Source organism: Leucopleurus acutus, assembly GCF_964270905.1.
Source record: "Leucopleurus acutus genome assembly, chromosome: 20".
In the NCBI taxonomy this organism is placed as follows: Eukaryota; Metazoa; Chordata; class Mammalia; order Artiodactyla; family Delphinidae; genus Leucopleurus; species Leucopleurus acutus.
In genome coordinates this window covers 36,942,483-36,961,805 of record NC_139162.1, presented here as the reverse complement: position 1 = coordinate 36,961,805, position 19,323 = coordinate 36,942,483, and the positions used below count along the sequence as shown (strand labels likewise).

At 46.2% G+C, this 19,323-nt stretch overlaps 1 protein-coding gene across 1 annotated transcript in view; it reads right to left on the bottom strand.

The window, feature by feature from the left end:
• MYLK3 (myosin light chain kinase 3) overlaps positions 1-18,233 on the bottom strand; it is a gene marked incomplete at both ends in the record, with an annotated part of 43,811 nt that extends 25,578 nt beyond the window's left edge. The window contains 5 exons of the mRNA XM_082863445.1: positions 406-511; positions 1,920-2,377; positions 10,605-10,989; positions 11,789-11,879; positions 17,763-18,233. Coding sequence (XP_082719571.1) covers positions 406-511; positions 1,920-2,377; positions 10,605-10,989; positions 11,789-11,879; positions 17,763-18,233 — 1,511 coding nt within the window. The remainder of the gene's footprint in view (positions 1-405; positions 512-1,919; positions 2,378-10,604; positions 10,990-11,788; positions 11,880-17,762) is intronic.
• Positions 18,234-19,323: the final 1,090 nt, after the last annotated feature.

Here is a 19,323-nt window from a genome sequence, read left to right as displayed (position 1 = left end):
ACGGGCTCTGAACCTGGAAAAGAGCTTCTTCACCCCATATATGTGGGCCATCCTGCACCCCAGGTGGTGTCCCTGTCACCCACACCACCCAGGCCGTCCTGCACCCTAGAGGACATCCCTCTTACCCCACCCCATGTCAGCTCCCGTGCCACCTCCAGTACACGGGTCCCAGGCCCGCACTGTGGGCCCTCCTGCACCCTACACTTCATCTCACTCACACCATGTGGGCCCTCCTGCACTCCGCGGATATCTCCTCACACACTCTTTGTAAGCCCTCCACCCACTCCCATGCTGTGCGGTACATCCCATTCCTGGCGATGGCTCCATCAATCAGTTCCTGAGAACCACAGCGGCACCCAGCTGTCCAGTTGCCCCGCCCCTCATCAAGGCAGAAGGCCAGCTTACCCTCCCAGGACTTCGTGCTGGCACACTGTGTAGCCCGCTGAGGTCGAGGTCTCCCTCACACTCACCATCCGATGCTCGAAGGGGGCTGGCGGGGCTGGACTGTCGTCTGTTCGGGAGACAGCAACTGTGAGCCTCCTTCGTGCCGTCCCCACCTCTCAGCTCCCCCCACCCCCAGTCCCAGACCCACTTGGTTCAAAAACGGCTTCTGCCAGTTTGTTGGGGGCTTATCGAGGGAGTACTCAGAGTGTTCCAGGAACAACTCCATGACCTCCGCAGCCCTGGACCCAGAGCAGGGGAAATACTTCTATTTTCTCTTAGTTTGTCTCACAAGCCACTTTCTGCTCCCCAAAGTAGAAGACTGAATTTGCTTTGAGAGCATATTGTGTACCTTTTTTGTGTCTGCAAAGGTGAGCCCAAGCCCTAGACTACAAGGGGGTAACATTTGCATGATTGTGTTGTTTCCTGGGCCCCTGGAAAGCCTGGGTGTGTCGCAGAGAATCCACATCTAGAATTCCAGTCTGAAGTCTCCTTTGCTGCAAAGTAACTGCCTTCTCTTCTGGAGCCCAACCGTCAGATCCTGGCTCTGTCAGCACTGACCTTGTGACCTTAAACGTGCTTCTCAGCCCCTCCTGTGTTTCACGTGTCTCCACTCCACAGGCCTGTGAGGGTAAACGCCACCACAAATGCCCGAGGCTCGGCTCACAGGGAGTCCTCAGCTAACATTGGCTTTATCACCATCTCAAGTCTCAGAAAAGACTCTAAAGTCACAGCCTGCTCTCAGCTGTGTTTCAGGAATTATGGGACGCCTATGTCCACATCTGGACCAGGTCATACAAGGGGAGAGGAAGCAGCCAGAGAAGTCAGAGCACAGCACAGGGCAACCATGGAGCCCGGAACTGGCAAGGGGCACCAGGATGACCTGCAGAGCGCTCAGCCCTTCCTCAGGGACCTCCAGAAATTCTGGAACAGGGAGTCAGCAAATGGTGGCCTTCCAGCAGCCATATGGGATGAGGGCTCAGACCAACGAGGGTGTGGCCCTAAGGGCTGGAGGAGTTGAGGCCCTTTAGGTCACAGGAACACAAGGACACCTCCCACCACCATTGGGACAGAAAGCAGGTCAGCAGCCCCTTCCCGATCCTGGATGAGAGTCAGCCCACTGAGTGCAAATGGCTGATAGTGGGTTATATATACCAGTTAATGGATTTGCCTTTTAGCAGGAGCCTTCCCTGTCTCAATCCAGAATGATACCAATAGTATCGGGCAGGCAGGTGGCTTTGAGAAATCCAAGTTGAGCCCCATGGGTTCCCTCCTCTCCAATGGCTAGAGCCAACATGAGCTCAGCCTGCTGCATCTCCGTGCCTTGGTCTCCAGCCCTGGGATGTGCTGGCAGGCTGTTCCCAGTCTTCGACTCCCCAACACCCACATTCTCTCTCCCTGGAAGCTTCAGGGAGGCCTCCCAGAGTAGGCCTTTCAAACTCACTCACCTCGGGGCACATAGCAATGCCCTCACTTACCCAGAAACAGGCTGCCCGCCTCAGCTCCTGGGGGTGTCCTCCTTCCTGCTTCAGCTCTGCTCGTGCCCCTGGCTGTGCAGTCTTTTCCAGGCTCAGGGTTCCCTGCTCCCGGGCCTGTGTCCTGCTGCAGGCCTGGGGTCCTGGCATCGGCTCCCTTGTCCCTCCAGGCCCTGCTTGGTGTCATGGCGGGCTCAGGCCCAGATCCCTGTTTCTCTTTGGCCTTTGCTCCGCAGTCGCTGCTCCGCTTCCACAGTGGGGAAAACACCCCAGCTCCTTTTGGGATATGTTTTCCTGACTCAGTCCCAGGGGCCTGGGGGTAGCACCTGGGCCCAGGTGAGTCCTGCTCACCTGGATGGGCAGCTGCTAGAGCCTCTTCAGGGGGCGTGGTTCTGAGGCTGCCGCCTCGTGTCACAAGTAGCTCCCCAGGGATGTCTGTCTCCTGCACATGGATGGAGATCCTGGGGCAGAGAGAAATGTGGCCCTGAGGTTAAAAGCAAGAACCTGAGTCAGAACAGACCTGGGTTCAAATGCCTGCTGCTGCCATTCACTGACCACGGCCTCTTAGCCTCAGTTTTCTCATCTGTTAAAACGGGCCCTTTGGGTTGTTATAATACTAAGAGTTAGCTTGCGGTTGAAACCAGCAGATTCCATCCCCTGTCCCTCTCTACCCAGACAGGACACCAGGGGAGAGACTGGCTTCAGTGGCATACGGTGCCACCAGCTCTCAGGATTCCACTGGATCAGCATCCAGGAAAGACTTGAAGTGACCTGTGGTGGATGGGGCTTGGGAGGAGTGGGGAGGCGGGCACCAGCTGTCTCTGTGGCCCCTTGGGAATGTGCTTCTGCTCCAGGAGGAATGTGGCCGGGAGGCAGGAGACCTGGGCTCTTCCCTCCCTTCTTTGGGCCTCAGTTTCCCTTCCATTAAATGAAGAGAAGGGTGAACCAAGTCAAACATCACACTGAAGCTTCAGGTCAGACACATTTTAGTAAAATCAGGGAATTGCTCCTAAGAGTCTGGACTTTCTGTTTCTCCTGAATAAAACAGTCCTGGCTGTGCTAGGCCTGCGTGCTTACACAGCTGAGGAAACTCTCTGCCTCCCTACAGGCCCTCCTGCACCACTGGGCCATGCCAATGGGCCATGCCACTGGGCCATGCCACTGGGCCCGCTGCATCCACCTTTGTTACCCAGACCAAGCAGCATTGTGGTTTTGGAAGCCAGCTGGAGGTCAGGAAGGCCTTCTAAGCCTTGACATTCAGAGGGAAGGACACTGATCCTGGGAGCTTCAGACCCTCCCTCTCAGAGTTGCCCTCTGACTGCCCTTCACAACCCCACTGCCGAGGTCTATGAGTGTTGGGGCAGGGGTGAGGGGGTGAGTGCCTGGGGTGGACTGAGTCTCAGGAGGGAGCCAGGCGGCCTCCATCCTGGCCGTAGTTCTGCCACAGGTTGCTGAACAGGGCTGGGTTTGGGCAAGTCTAGCCTCAGCAACCTCTTCTGTCAAACAGGGACAGTAACACTTCACAGATGTACTGAGAGTCGACTAAGAAATGAAAGTACAAATGCAGGAGGTTCAAACAGTGAAGCCTAAAATGGTGCAGCTACTGTGGAAATCAGTATGGCAGTTCCTAAAAAATGTAAAAATAGAACTACCATATGATCCAGCAATCTCACTTCTGGAAATATATCCAAAAGAATTGAAAGCAGAATCTCAAAGAGATTTGCACAGCCATGTTCACAGCAGCATTATTCACAACAGCCAAATGTGGAAGCAACCCAAGTGTCCAGTGATGGATGAATGGATAAAAAAATGTAGCATATACATACAATGGAATATTATTCATCCTTAAAAAGGAAGGAAGTTCTGACCTGGATGAACCTTGAGGACTTTATGCTAAGCGAAATAAGCCAGTGACAGAAAGACTGATTCCACATATATGAATGAATGAATTATATGAAGGACTTACAATAGTCAGATTCATAGAGACAGAAAGTAGAAAGGTGGTTACCATGATCTGGAGGGGAGGCGTTTGATGGTAACAGAGTTTCAGATTTACAAGACAAAAAAGTTCTGGAGATCTGTGTCACAGCAATATGAATATACTTAACACAACTACACTATACACTTGAAAATGGTTAAGATGGTAAATTTTATGTTATGAGTTTTTAACCACATTTTTTTTTAAATTAAGGCTTTCCCTAGCAGCTGGAGGCCCAGGCCCCTCCTCTGAGCTGCTGCAGGTCCTCTGAGAGCAGTGCCTACTTCTGAATGCACCTGGTTCGGCAGCCTGTTCACAGCTAAGCTTTGGGTGGGAGGCAGCAAAAGTCCCCCGACACTCCCTCAGGAGCAAGTACGGGTTGGTGATGACAGGGTAGGATGGGAAGGGTGGCATCCAAGCCCAGTTCAGCCCTTGCCTTAACCAAGGGACATGGGAAACTGCAGGAAGCCAGTTTCTGGAAGAATATCCAGGTAGACAGGTAGCCAGCTAAGAAGGCCAACAGCCACTGAGTTCCTCTTGGTCTTCATACCTGGGGGCATGGGATGACCCCAAGGTACTGCCATGCATTCCCATGCCACTCTGAGTGTCTAAGGCTTCCCCACTTCCTGCGCAGCACACCCAGGGCAGGCATTGCTAATTGATTGCAGCACTCTATTCCACCAAGTCCAGCAAGGGCCCAGGGATCCTCTACACAGGCAGCCACTGCCAATCACAGCCAATGCTCGAGTTCAAATCCATTTTTCTCCAGATATACCCATGTGCTAGGTGACGGAGGGTAGGCAGTGATCGCCCCACTTCCTGAGCCCAGTCTGGTGTCTGAAATTCAACTCAGGGTTGAAACTGACACACAGACCTTTCCCCCTCACCCAGAATTCTTTTAGGGCCCCTAACAAGTTCATGGCAAGTTCATCCCCACCCTAGATTCCACATTTAGAGCCTTGGCCAGGATCCAAGGATGCCTGCCAGGAATCCCTCCCTCCAGCTGTTTAGGTCTCCTGGGGACTCATATTTCCTTCCAGAACAAAGGCAGAAAAAGGACTGGGTTTCCCTGCCAGCCACCACAGCATACACAGACACCAGCTCCTCTCCCTGAGCCAGGCCTTGGGGGACTCAGTTATAGATCAGGACAGCCAAGGGCAGGTGCAGAAGGGCACAAGTCCCTTTAGAGAAAGGCCCAGGAAGCAGAGTGCCCTTCAGTGGGCTGCCTGGGACCAGGATGCCCTGCCCCTGGAGAACACTGATGGAAAACACAGGGCTAGGTAGGACCTGACAGTCAGCAGTTCTGGCTCTTCATTTTCCTGCACCATGTCTGCTGAGGGCAGGTCCTGAGACTGAGTCCTTAGAGCTCCAAGTCCACTTCCAGAGCTCCAAGCATAATCTTTCTGAAAGCCCCTGGATTGATTCAGCCCATACCAACCTCCCACCTCTGAACACCCATCATTCTCTCCCCATCATAGTATTTAAGACTTAACTAAATGCTGACCTGAAAAAACAGGATGGTGCAGTGGTTAGGGGCACAGATTCTGGAGTCCAAAAACCTAGATCCAGCCTCTTAAATTTTTTGAGAATTGTTTTGTGGCCTAGCATGTGATCTATCCTGGAGAACATTACATGTGTACTTGAAAATAATGTGTATTTATTTATTTATTTATGGCTGTGTTGGGTCTTCGTTGCTGTGTGCAGGCTTTCTCTAGTTGCAGCAAGTGGGGACTACTCTTCATTGTAGCACACAAGCTTCTCATTGCGGTGGCTTCTCTTATTGCAGTGGCTTCACTTGTTGCGGAGCACAGGTTCTAGGCACGTGGGTTTCAATAGTTGTGGCTCACGGGCTCTAGAGCACAAGCTCAGTAGTTGTGGCACACGGGCTTAGTGGCATGTGGGATCTTCCCAGACCAGGGCTCGAACCCGTGTTCCCTGCATTGGCAGGCAGATTCTTAACCACTGCACCACCAGAGAAATCCTGAATGTGTATTCTTATATCAAGCATTTTTTCCAGCTACAGTGGTATGAAATCAGAAATCAATTATAGAAAGAAAAATGGAACAAGAACAGACACATGGAGACTAAACGACATGCTACTAAAAAACCAATGTGTCAATGATAAAATCAAAGAGGAAATCAGAAAATACCTTGAGACAAATGAAAATGGAAACACAACACTCCAAAACCTATGGGATGCAGTAAAAGCAGTTCTAAGAGGGAAGCTGATAGCAGTACAGGCTTTCCTCAAGAAACAAGAAAAACATCAAGCAACCTAAACTACCACCTAAAGGAATTACCACCTAAAGAAGAACAAAGAAGGCCCAAAGTCAGCAGAAGGAAAGAAAAAATAAATATTAAAGAGGAAATAAATACAATAGAGATCAAAACACAGTAGAAAATATCAATGAAACCAAGAGGTGGTTTTTTGAAAAGACAAAAAAATTGATAAACCTTTAACCACACTAATCAAGAAGAAAGGAGAGAGGACCCAAATAAACAAAATAAGAAATGAAAGAGGACAAGGTCCTACTGTAGAGCACAGAGAACTATATTCACTATCCTATAATAAACCATAGTGGAAAAGAATATTTTTAAAAAGAATGTATATATATGTATAACTGAATCACTTTGCTGTATATGTATGCATAACTGAATCACTTTGCTGTACAGCAGAAAGTAACACAACATTGTAAATCAACTATACTTCAATTAAAAACAAACAAGAAAAGAAATGAAAGAGGGTAAATAACAAACAATATCACAGAACTACAAAAAATCATAAAAGAATACTATGAACAGCTATACGTGAACAAATTGGACAACCTAGAACAAATTTCTAGAAACATACAACCTGCCAAGACTGAATCAATAACAAACAGACAATTTGAACAGACTGATCACTAGTAGTGAAACTGAATTTGTAATTTAAAAAAAAACTCCCAGCAAAAAAAGTCCAGGGTTGGACAGCTTCACAGGGTAATTCTTTTTTGTGTTCTATAAAAAAGAACTAGTGCTTATCCTTTTCAAACTAGTCCAAAAACTTGAAGAGGATGGAACACTCCCAAATGCATTCTATGAGGCCACCATTACCCTGATACCAAAATCAGAAAAAGACACTACAACAAAAGCAAACTATAGGCCAGTATCTTTGATGAAAATAGATGCAAAAATCCTCAACAAAATATTAGCAAACTAAATCCAACAATATATAAAAAGGATCGTACACCATGATCAAGTGGGATTTATTCCAGGGACCCAAGGATGGTGCAATATTTGCAAATCAATCAATGTGATACATCATACTAACAAAGAGAAGGATAAAAATCACATGATCATCTCAATAGATGCCTAAAAAACATTTGACAAACTTCAACATCCACTCATTATAAAAAGCTATCATCAAAGTAGGTATAGAGAGAACACATCTCAACATAATAAAGGTCACATGACAAACTCACAGCTAACATCACACTCAATGGTGAAAAGCTAAAAGCCTTTCCTCTAAATTCAGGAACAAGACAAGAATCCCACTCTTTCCACTTGTATTTAACATAATATTGGAAGACCTAGCCACAGCAATCAGACAAGAAAAAGAAATAAAAGGCATCCAGATTGGAAGGAAAGATGTAAAACTGTCGCTATTTGCAGATGACATGATACTTTAAATAGAAAACCCTAAAGTCTCCACCTGAAAACTATAAAACAAATAAACAAACAATAAAACAGATAAAACTATAAAGCAAATAAACTATAAAAACTAATAAACAAATTAAATGAAATTGCAAGACACTAGATTAGTATACAGAAATCTGTTGCTTTTCTATACACTAATGTTAAACTATCAGAAAGAGAAAGTAAAAAACAATCCCTTTTAAAATCACATTTTAAAAATGCCTAAGAAGGAACTTAACAAAGGAGGTGAAAGACCTATATACTGAAAACTATAAAACATTGATGAAGGAAATTGAAGATGATACAAAGAAATGGAAAGATATCCCATGCTCTTGGATTGGAAGAATTAATATTGTTACAATGGCCATACTACCCAAAGCAATCTACAGATTTAATGCAATCTTTATAAAAACACCCATGACATTTTTTCAGAATGAGAACAAATAATCCTAAAGTTCATATGGAACCACAAAAGACCTCAAAGTGCCAAAGCAATCTTGGTAAAAAAGAACAAAGCTGGAGGTATCACCCTCCCAGACTTCAGGCTATATTACAAAGCTACAGTAATCAAAACATCATGGTACTGGCACAGAAAACAGACATATAGATCAATGGAACAGAACAGAGAGTCCAGAAATAAACGCATACACCTATGGTCAATTAATCTATGACAAAGGAGGCAAGAATATACAATGGGGAAAAGACAGCCTCTTGATAAACACTGTTGGGAAAACTGAACAGCTACATGCAAAAGAATCAAACTGGACTACTTTCTCACACCATATAATAAAAAAGAAACCCAAAATGGATTAAAGACCTAAATATAAGACCCCAAACCATAAAACTCCTGGAAAAGAATGTTCAGTCAGAACAGCCTATGATGTAAATCGTATCAACTGTTTTTTTTGTATCTGTCTCCTAAGTCGAAAGAAATAAAAGCAAACAAACAAACAGGGCCTAATTAAACTTAAAAGCTTTTTCACAGCAAAGAAAAATGAAAAAATGAAAAGACATTGAAAAAATAAAAAGACAACCTACTGAACAGGAGAAAATATTTGCAGATGACATGACCAACAAGGGGTTAATATCCAAAATATATAAACAGCCCATATAGTTCAATATGAAAACAACAAACAAGCCAATGAAAAAATGGGCAGAAGACCTGAATAGACATTTCTGCAAAGAACACATACAGATGGCCAAAAAGCACATGAAAAGATGCTCAACATTGCTAATTATTAGAGAAATGCAAATCAAAACAACGAGATATCACCTCACACCTGTCAGAACAGCTATCATCAAAAAGACTACAAATAGGGACTTCCCCAGTGGCACAGTGGTTAAGAATCCACCTGCCAATGCCAGGGACACGGGTTCGATCCCTGGTCCAGGAAGATCCCACATGCTGCAGAGCAACTAAGCCTGTGCACCACAGCTACTAAGCCTGTACTCTAGAGCCCACGAGCCACAACTACTGAGCCCATGAGCCGCAACTACTGATGCCCACACGCTCTAGGGCCCACATGCCACAACTATTGAGCCCCCATGCTGCAACTACTGAAGCCTGCAAGCCTAGCGCCCATGCTCCACAACAAGAGAAGCCACCACAATGAGAAGCCCGCACACTGCAACAAAGAGTAGCCCTCGTTTGCCACAACTAGAGAAAGCCTGCATGCAGCAACGAAGACCCAACACAGCCAAAAAAAAAAAAAAAAAAAAAGACTACAAATAACAAATGTTGGCAAGGATGCGGAGAAAAAGGAACCTTTGTACACTGTTGGTGGGAATGTAAATTGGTGCAGTGACTATGAAAAACAGTACTGAGGTGCCTCAAAAAACTAAAAACAGAACTACCATATGACTCAGTAATTCCAATCTTGGGTATATATCCAGAAAAAAAACAAAATCATTTATTTAAAAAGATACATGTGCCCCAATGTTCATAGCAGCACTATTTACAATAGCCAAGATATGGAAGCAACCCAAGTGTCCATCAACAGATGAATGGATAAAGAAGACATGGTATATACAGATAATGGAATATTATTCAGCCATAAAAAAGAATGAAATTCTGCCATTTGCAACAACGTGGAAACAACTAGAGCATATTATGCTTAGTGAAATAAGTCAGACAGAGAAAGAATTACTGTATGATATCACTTATATGTGAAATCTAAAAAATAATACAAATGAAGGTATATAGCAAAACAGAAAGAGACTCAGATACAGAGAACAAACTACTGGTTACCAGTGGGGAGAGTGAAGCAGGGAGTTGCTCATTAGGGTACACCTACCATGTATAAACTAGATCAACAACAAGGATATATTGTATAACCCAGGGAATTATAGTCATTATCTTATAATAACTTTTAATGGAGTATAAACTATAAAACTTCTGATCCCTATGCTGTATATCTGAAACTAATATAATATTGTAAATCAACTATACTTCTGTAATAAACAAACAAACACCTGGATTCAGATTCCAGCTCTATGAATCCCAAGCTGTGTGGCCCTGGGCAACCTGACCCTGTTTCATCATGAGTAAACTGGGGACACCAACCACACTTGCCTCCTGGGGAGGTTGTGAGAATAAAACAAGATGATGTCTGTGAAATGCTCAGCCAACGACTGGCACCTGGGATGTGTTCAGTGAACACTTTTAAGTATTATTATAGCTACTACTATTGCTCTCAGTCTTGTTCCACATGGGACTCACCTGGGGAGCTTTAAAAACAAACAAATAAACAAAAAAACGATGTTTGAGCATCACTCCAGACTGAATAAATCAGAACCTCTGGGCATTCGTATCTAAAAAATTCCTTCCAGTAATTCTAATGGGTGCCAGGTAAGAACCAGTGCTCTAAGCTTCTGAAAGCAGGGCCTTGGCCTTCTCCTGTCTTCTCGTCTCGAGGCTAGCCAGAGCTGCACACACAGTGGACACTCAAACAGGAGCAGCTGGCCCCTTAGCAAGCTCCAGCCCAGGAGCTGCAGTTAATGTCTTCCCTTGCCCAGCTTGGAGGCACATCCCTTACCTTGGAGGTGTTTCTCCACCACCGTGAGCTGACTTGGCCTGGGCTGGCAGCGCTGGAGTCAGCCTCATGCCCTCCTCCGAGGGCTGAGGGTCAGGTCTACTGGATGATGTTCCTCGTCCTGCACCCGATGCAGCTTCCTGGCTGGTGGGAGCCTCACTGACCCTTTCAGACACCACAGACAATTCCAGGCCCATCCTGGGGTTCTCGCTGGATGTTACAGGAGCTTTGGCTTCCACCTCTGGACGTACTTGGGCTGGGCCAGGAACTCCGTCTCCCTGCCCTGGTGAGGCTTCTGCCTGGGTAAGGAGGTCAGCTCCTATCCCCGAAGCACTGATGGGGGGCAACCTCTCCACTGTCCCCTCTGGCAGCTCCACCTTCTGGCTCTCTATAGGAAAATAAGCAGGATAAAAATGCTCTCCTATTTAGAAGAACCTATCCCAAAGGTATCCTGAAAAATATGTAGAAGGCCATTCAGTGCACCATGTTTATAATAGACAGACTGGAGATAATGCAAGTGACCATCAGGAGGGAGTTGATTGACTAAACCAGGGCCACCCAGGCATAAAAAAAGGAGAAATAAATATCTCCATATGCGGCTATGGAGTGATCTCAGGATATACGGTGGAGAAAAGCAAGGAGGAGAAGTGTGTGGTATGCTTCTGTTTGTCTAAGAAGGAAGGCTGTGTGTATGTGAGCTTGCACATGTGTGTGTATATGAGCACTCATATGTGTGTGTATAACCACTTATAATGTGGTCTAAAGAGACTGGACTTCAAAGGAAAGACAAGACAAATTCTTTTTTACATAGTTACATATGCAGGGGAGAAAATAGGATGCAGGGAACATGCATAGAAGCTAGACTTCTCTTAATATACCTTGTTTTGTCAATTCGACTTTGCAACCATGTAACTATTATGCAAGATTATAAAAGAAAATTAGCTTAAAAAACTTTAAAGTTGACGAAGTGCTTAAAAAAAGCGATCCATAAAAATTTAAAGCAAAGTGAAATAAAGAGCAATACAGAATGGAATAAGCATAAAGGACAAAAAGAACTGCAAAAAAAAAAGAGGAAGAAGAATAAGTTTCAGCAGTTTTTCAGTAATCATATTGGTGGTGGTGGCAGCGGTATTTTTATTCTGAAATTAGGTGTGCAGGTGGGATAAAGCCAACGGGGCCCCACTCACCTTCCCAAGGCCCCTTGAGCTCGGCTTGCACGCCTCTGGTGCTCAGTGCGTGCTTTGGTTTTGCTCCTTTCTCTTCCACTCGCTCTTTGTTCTAAAAGAATAACCATAAAAACTAGCATCATCATCAACATCATCGTTTAGGCCACAAACATTTGTTGAGCACCTACCTTGTGCTTGAAATAGAAGAACTTAGGTTATTTCTTAGTCTCAGAGTAATACTAGAGGGTACATATTACTATTGTCATTTTAGAGATAAGGATGCTGAGGCTTTCCCAAGGTCACCAAGTCCTTTCTAATGGGTCACCATAGTGCAGGTAAGGGGCAGACCTAGCCCCCGACAGGGTGATCTAAACAGACCAGACCTGAAAATACTAGACAAGGCATGGAAAATAAATTTAAGGTGTCAATTTAGATCAATCGGTCATGGCTTTTACAGTGTTGGCTTGAGTTGGATACTAAGGTCAGATAAATCTATGCTTGCAGGGGGAGAGTGCCACTATCAATTAATAATGTCTGCTTGGGAGCTAGGTGGGTGGATCCCAAGGTTGCCTCTTTGCAGTACAGGACCCTTGAACCAGACTTGCTGGGTTTAAACCCCACCTTCACCACTTGGCCAAGATCCTTAACTTCTCTGCATCTCACTTTCCTCATCTGTAAAATGGGAAGAATAATATTATCTACTCGTAGAGCTAGCGGGAGGATTGGGGGAGTTAATTTGTGGAATTTCCTGAGAAGTGCTCCCAGCACATGGTAAGTGCTCAATAGCTCGGATGATTTTGTGTTGTCTGAGACAGAGCAGATCATGTAAGGACACTCGGAGCCCACCCTGTGAGGCTCTCAGCAGGTCTTCCTGAACTGAATGGTCCACACCAGTCCAGTGCATATGCTCGTGCCCCTGAAATCGTCCAGAGCACTCAGTATTTCCAAATGCAAATATTTCTAGGTGGCCTGACCCTTGCTGGGCCCCCCTGGTATTTCTGAGCCTTTGACTGATATGGCCCCTAAGATTCCTCCTGGCACTTGTCACAGAAGTGGGTCTGGTCTCAGGCCAGAGACTGAAGGCCCTTTCTCCTGCCTTGGCCACAGAGGCCCCAACTAGGAGGCCAGAGTCCAAAAAGAGCTCGCATTTTTTTTGGCTTGCATAGAATTTAAAGATTTTAAATTTGTTACCACCATTTTAAATCTAGGAGATTTTTACATCAAAATTCTAAGTTCCATTTGGGGGTTATAAATTGTTCTACATTTTGATTGTGGTGGTGGTTATTAGGGTGTATACATTTGTTCAACTGTATTCTTAAATTGTGCATACTTAGTGTGTGTATGTGCAGTTTATTGTATGTAAATTATACCTTAATAAAACTGATTAGAAAAAATTCTAGGTTCCCAGCTTCTCTTGAAAAAGAAAATCGGAAGATCTGGGAATTCCAGGCCCATGTGGCAAAAATCAGCTGGAGCAATTCCCACCATAGTGCTCACCTCTCTTGCATGTCTCCCTGACACTAAGGATGGAGGTTACATTTGCTACCAAATCAGGTCCAGCTGCTTTTTCCTCAAAATGCAATACTTGAGAGAGGCAAATGTTGGTAGAAAGGAAAGTTGCTTTTAATCAGAATGCTGGCAATCTGGGGAGAGGGTGGACTCAACATCCCCCAAAAACCGCCTCCAAAGAATCTGCTCAGCCATGAAAGTTTTTAAAGGGAAAGAGTGAAGTAATCTCAGTTAATCAGAGTTGTCGCCATCCCCCAGTGTATGCAGGCTTGTCGTGCAGACTTGTTGATGCTCTCTTGTTCACAGTTTGTTCACACAGTTTGTGAGCTTACTGAAGGGGAAGCTAGGGAAGAGATCTGGTCTTCTGTTAGTTACTTATTCTTCATTTCTACTTCTTTGATCTACAGAAAGAACTGACTTGTTAGGCAAGGTATTGTGTGATCAAAAGACTTGAAAGTTGCGCTTGGGCCAGAGATGAGTAGAGCATGGGAGTGCCTGGTTTAAGGTTAGTGACAAGACAAAAGGGGCCTCCTGCAAAGAGCTCTTTCCTGCCAAAAGCTGCTTACAAATCCCCACTTGTCAGAACATCATTCCATTTCTATGGGATTATGGGCAAAGGTCCATCTTCTGTAACTACTTCGTGCTGACATAGGGCGCCATATTCTTAGAGTGGAAGATGTCGGCATGGGTCTGTAGCATCTCTTTGCTGTCAAGTGTAGTTGCCCATTTACATATATGGGCAGAAGAAGCTACAATTATGTTGATGCCCACAAAGATATAGATTATTATGAGCAATAGTATCCCATTCTCTTGAGGCCAGTTCTTGAAATTTTGCTAGCCATAGATTCAGTGCTGCTCAAGATGGAGCTTAAGTCATGGCTGCAGTCTGGTCATCATGTAGTTAGCTTTTTCCCTCTGGTGGCAGTTACAGTATCTGTAAAACAACTCAGGAATGTGCATCAGACACTGAGTCTGTGACTCTGTTGTCCTAATCATTAGCTGCTTTGGCCTGCTCTTTTGTGGCTTGGGGAGGCCTGGGAGACTTCAGCTTTTCCACAAACTAGAGGCAGGGGACGTGGAGGGGCCTTTGTACTGGAGTGGGGTTGGGGGGTGGCACATAGGGTTCTGCTTGGTTCCAGGTTGGTTCCACTGTTTTTCCTATGCTGTGCCCCCTTCTCTCAGTCCTGTTTTCTGCTCATGTCTTTGGGATTCCAGGACAGTAAGCTTTGCCCTCTTAATGGTAACAACATAACACATGGAAACACGTAATAAATAAGTGCTAGCTGCTGTCATCATGATTATCACCAGCATCATCAATGTGACCCGGATGCCCTGCTCTGCAGAGACCTCTCCTTTTGTCTCTTTCTACAAACTCTGCCCTGCCGCCCCCGTAGCTGGGGGAACTGAAAGCATTATCACGCTGCCTCCTGTTTCACCCACCAGTAGAGAAAGACTTGAACAGACTGTCCTTTGGTAGACCTTGTGGGGCTCAGACTGTCTTCTCCCTCCCTTTGTCTTTGGTGGAGAGAGGCGTGCGTCCGCGTGTGCACACACACACACATACAAGCACACACACATGCAGAGCTGGGTTTTGACTTCAAGGCTCAAACTTTTGGTTCCTGCCTTGTCCGATGCATCCAGAAGAAAAAGGATAGACCCCAAATGCCTAGGCATCTGGAGGACCGATGCCTTCTGAGCAGGTTGACTGTGATTCTGCACATCCTGGCTGAGTCTGACCCTGTCCGTGAGAGAGCACGTGGCTTCCAGTAATAGTCTGATTCGTTGTTACGACCAAACGAAGTGCCACTGGGCACTCCAGACCTGAGGAGGAGCTTCCCGAAGTCCTGGCAGCCACTGCTAAGGCTGAATTCAATTCCACAAATTGCTATGCCCCTACTCTCCTAGGAAATACAAAGAGGATCTCCAGAAAGTCTCCACCGTGCGCTGCTTTCAGCATGGACAGTGTGTTAAGTAGCTGGGGCTCGGTCACAGCTGTCTAATGGCCAGCCCTGCCCGCACACAGAGGGCAGCAGAGGCCTCACAGTCAGCAAGGAGCTGACAGCCTGCCTGGGAGACTAGATCTAGCCCTTAGTTCTAGATCTAGTACTAGATCTAGTAACATAGTTACTGGGATGTGTAGTAAACACAAAGACCGGAAGAGAGATCAGTCACGTGCCAGATCAATCACAGGCAAGAACCATGGCAAGAACTCAGAAAACAGAAAGTTCCATGACTTCACCCTATCCAGAGATGCCTAAATATCTGCAACACGTATGACAGCTGATTTCACTAATATATGAAGAATTCTTACAAATCAAGAAAAAGGCAAAAAAAAGAAATAGAGGGAAAAGGGCATGAGCAAATTAAAACTGCAATGAGATATATCATTCTGTCTACTTTTGGTTATGTTTGAAATTTTTCATAATAAAAAGTTTTTTTTAATTTTAAGAATTTTTTTTAAAAAGTTAGCTTTAAGAGGCATATAACGAATTGCCTTATTTGGATTTTAACTCAAATAAACAAATGATAAAAATAAATAAATAAGGCATAAGCCGATCAGGGACATTTGAACGCTGACTGGTAATATCAAGTTACCATTCACATTTTAGATCATGATAATGTTTTTTAAAAGAGCCCTTATGGTTTAGATATATGTGCTGAAATGCTTATGGAAGAAATAATCCATTATCTCAGATTTTCCTCAAAATAACCTGGAAAGAGGGAAGTGGGTGGGAAACATCAGCCTCCAGTTATGGGCTCACAGGGTTCATTGTACTAATCTCTATTTTTATAAATGTTTGACATTTTTTATACTAAAATGTTTTTTAAAAAATACATGCATAATAAGATGTTTTCATCCGCCAGATGGGCAAAGAGGCAAAAACTGGATAATATGCTTCGTTAGCAAAAATGGGGCAACAAGCATTCCCATACGTTATTGAATTAGAATAACTCCTTTGAAGGTTGGTTTGGCTTCATTTATTGTATAAATTTACCCTTTGGCTTAGCACTGCCACTTCTAGGAGTGTGTCATATAGATAAACTCACACTTCCATGGTTAGTCACTGCATCATTATCTATAATAGCTAAAAATGAGAAACAATATAAACAAACAATGATATGGGACTGATTAGCAAATTAAGACACATCCTCAAAAAGAGAGCTCTCTGCAACTTAACAAGAACGAGGAAGCTTTCTAGCTATAGATATGAAACAATGCCCCAAATATATTGTTAGAAAAAATCCAGGCCAGTACAATGTGAGTAATACTTGAGTTAAAACAAAACAAAACAAAGAGGGTGGTGTGTATACCAATGTGCTTGTAGATAAACAGACTCTATCTGGAAGGTTTCACAGGAGACTGGTTCCTATGATTGTCTGGGGAGGAGGGCTGTCCCGGGGACTGGGGGGATGCAGTAGGAGGGAGAATGTTTTCTTACCATGAGCATAAATTAGATTTATTTTCTGTTTTAAAGCTGAGGTTGGTTATCATTGTCAAGAGCAGAAGGTCACATCTCCCCTGCAGGCCTGACTTTCAGGGGAGGTGCAGAAAGCAGGGAGCTGGGGTGGGAGGGGCCAGCTCTGGAGAAGCAGCTGGGCAGGGAGCAAAGGGATCTGCAGAGCGAGTTCTGGCCTGGCTGGGGAGGGGGAGGGAAGGCAAACTCCTGCAGCCTTGCCTCTGAAAGCCTCAGTCGCTGACAGAGTTTAAGCACAGACTTCAAGCTGGGGGGAAGCTGCAGAGATCTGAAACGGTGGCTCCAGGCCATGTGAGTGTTGCTAGGTGGCTTACCCTGCTGTTCCCAGTGTTGCCTCTACACACACCACACACACACACACACACACACACACACACACACACACCCCAGCCAAGCTTCCATTAGCCAGTGGGTCTGATTATGCAACCCTTGGGAACAGCCGCTCCCAGAAATGCCACACTCCACCCCCAGGCTCCGGCTCCCGCCTGTGTCCCCCATGGGTCACTGTCAACACTCATCTCCCCACAGGCAGCTGCACACTCCGCCCACTCGGGGACAGAGCACAAGGCTGGGGACAGGAAGGGGGGGAGGTTTGGGTTTCTGAAGGGGGCTCTGTCAGGGTAAACTGAGCACTCCCCACTTCTCTCCCACCCCAGGTGTAAGGAGAAAAGAAGTTCCTGGGATGTCAAAGAAGTGTAACTGCCCTCCTCTCCCTAATGGCTCATTTGTCCCCCACTTCTAGGTTCCCTGCACAGCCCAGGGCCCCACAGAGGCACTGCCTCTCCCTTTCCCTGGGGGAAATCCACCTGTCCTGCCCTGTCTGGAAACCCACCTATGGTCTTTAAGTTTCCATCTCTCCATGTTCCCATCAACAGGTCACGCAGGAGGCACAAGAGGGAACAACAGCCCTCCAGCTCTCCTAGGACTAGCTTCCTGTCTGGTCTCCCCACCAGGGACCCGAGCCTCCCTTCCAGCCAGAAGGGCACCGGGGCAGGGCAGCAGGAACCAACCTCCGCAGGGCCGTCAGCCAGACTTCCCTTCCTCCAGGGGACACTCCCTTGCATGATAAAATCCACCACCTTCGAGTTCTGGAGCACGGCCCCCAACAAAGCTATGGCCTTGTCCACAGCCACCACCATCCGGAAGAGGGCTTCTAGCCTGGCGCCCTGCTGTGCGACATCCTGTTGCCCGGCCCTCACCAGTTCCAGGACCTCCGGCCACCCAGCCTGCGTGTCAGCGGGGGGAGTGCGGTCGGCCCCAGCTGGGCCCAGAATACGGGAGGCTTCCAGCCGGTGCAGGCCTTGCTCCAGGTGGCCCATGCCTCGGTACACACATTGCAGTTTCTCCATGACGTCTTCTTGGAAATTTAAGAGTTTGTCAACCTTCTCATCCAGCACGTTAAGCTTTTGGTCCATGGTGGTTAAGCAGGCCTTGCCCAGCCCTGGCAACCCCGGCAAACTCTCCTTGGGGGCTCCTGACATCCTGATGAAGATTGCCAAGGGTGAGGAATCAGAAGAGCTGCAGACCTCTTGCTTTCACTTGGGCAGCAGTGTCTGGAAGTTCATTGTTCTCTAACTAAGGCTCACCTGGGTTGTTCAGGGTGCCCAGAAGACCAGACTCTCTCCGAGCCGTTGCCTTTTCTTATCTCCCACTCTGCTGTGGCCATGAGTGACAGGCTGGGCTTGGCCCAGGTCCTTCCCCTTGGGGGCCCCTTTGACATCACTGCAGCATTTAACATTCCTCTCTGAGAGGCTGTTGATGGGCAAATATGTTAAGAATCTGCCCAGGGCAGGCAGAGTTCGTGTAGCTGAAACTAAAGGTTAGAAGAAAAGGGATCCTTTAGGTAACAACCTGATAACTGGACTCTACGAGGGGGCCTCAGGGATACCAGGGCAGAGTAAGGGCTTTAGAGGTCCAAAGCACTGAGAAGCAGATGGTCCCACCCATCACATACACATTCAATTCACAATAAGAAGCTAGACCAAAACAGAAGGAAACGTGAGGCCATTCAACAAAGTTCTAATTTTGCCATGATGAAAAAATTTGGTGCTTCTGCAAATTAAAAACAAAATTTTGGTTCCCCTACTTTGCTGATGCCCCAAAGGTGTTTAGTCTGCTCTGGGGTGAATCAGCAGGTCCTTCCCCACGTGGGGCCCCCAGTCACTAGTCACTTGTACCTAAAAATAGAAGTGAAGAACAGTGGCCAAGTATCATCCCTCAGGTCATGTTCCTTGCAGAGCCCTCTGGGGACCATTTGCCAGTGACACCCTTCTCCCCCAAGGATGTCTACACAGGCATCAGGCACCCAGTCTCTAAACTGAAACAGGCACAATAAGGCCCTAGAGAGCAAGGGGGCCTGCGTTTCCCGTGGTTTCCAAATATTTTAGACTCAGAAACACTTGGTTCAAATGAAACTTTTACAGAAGCCACAATAAATATACCAGACAAAAGGACACGCTCAGGCTGACACTAAGGTGGGGTGTGAGGGGGCACCACAGAGCCCAAGGCTGCCGCAGGACAGTCCACTGACACCACTTGCATCCAGGCCCTCAGAGAGACAAAACAAGGCCA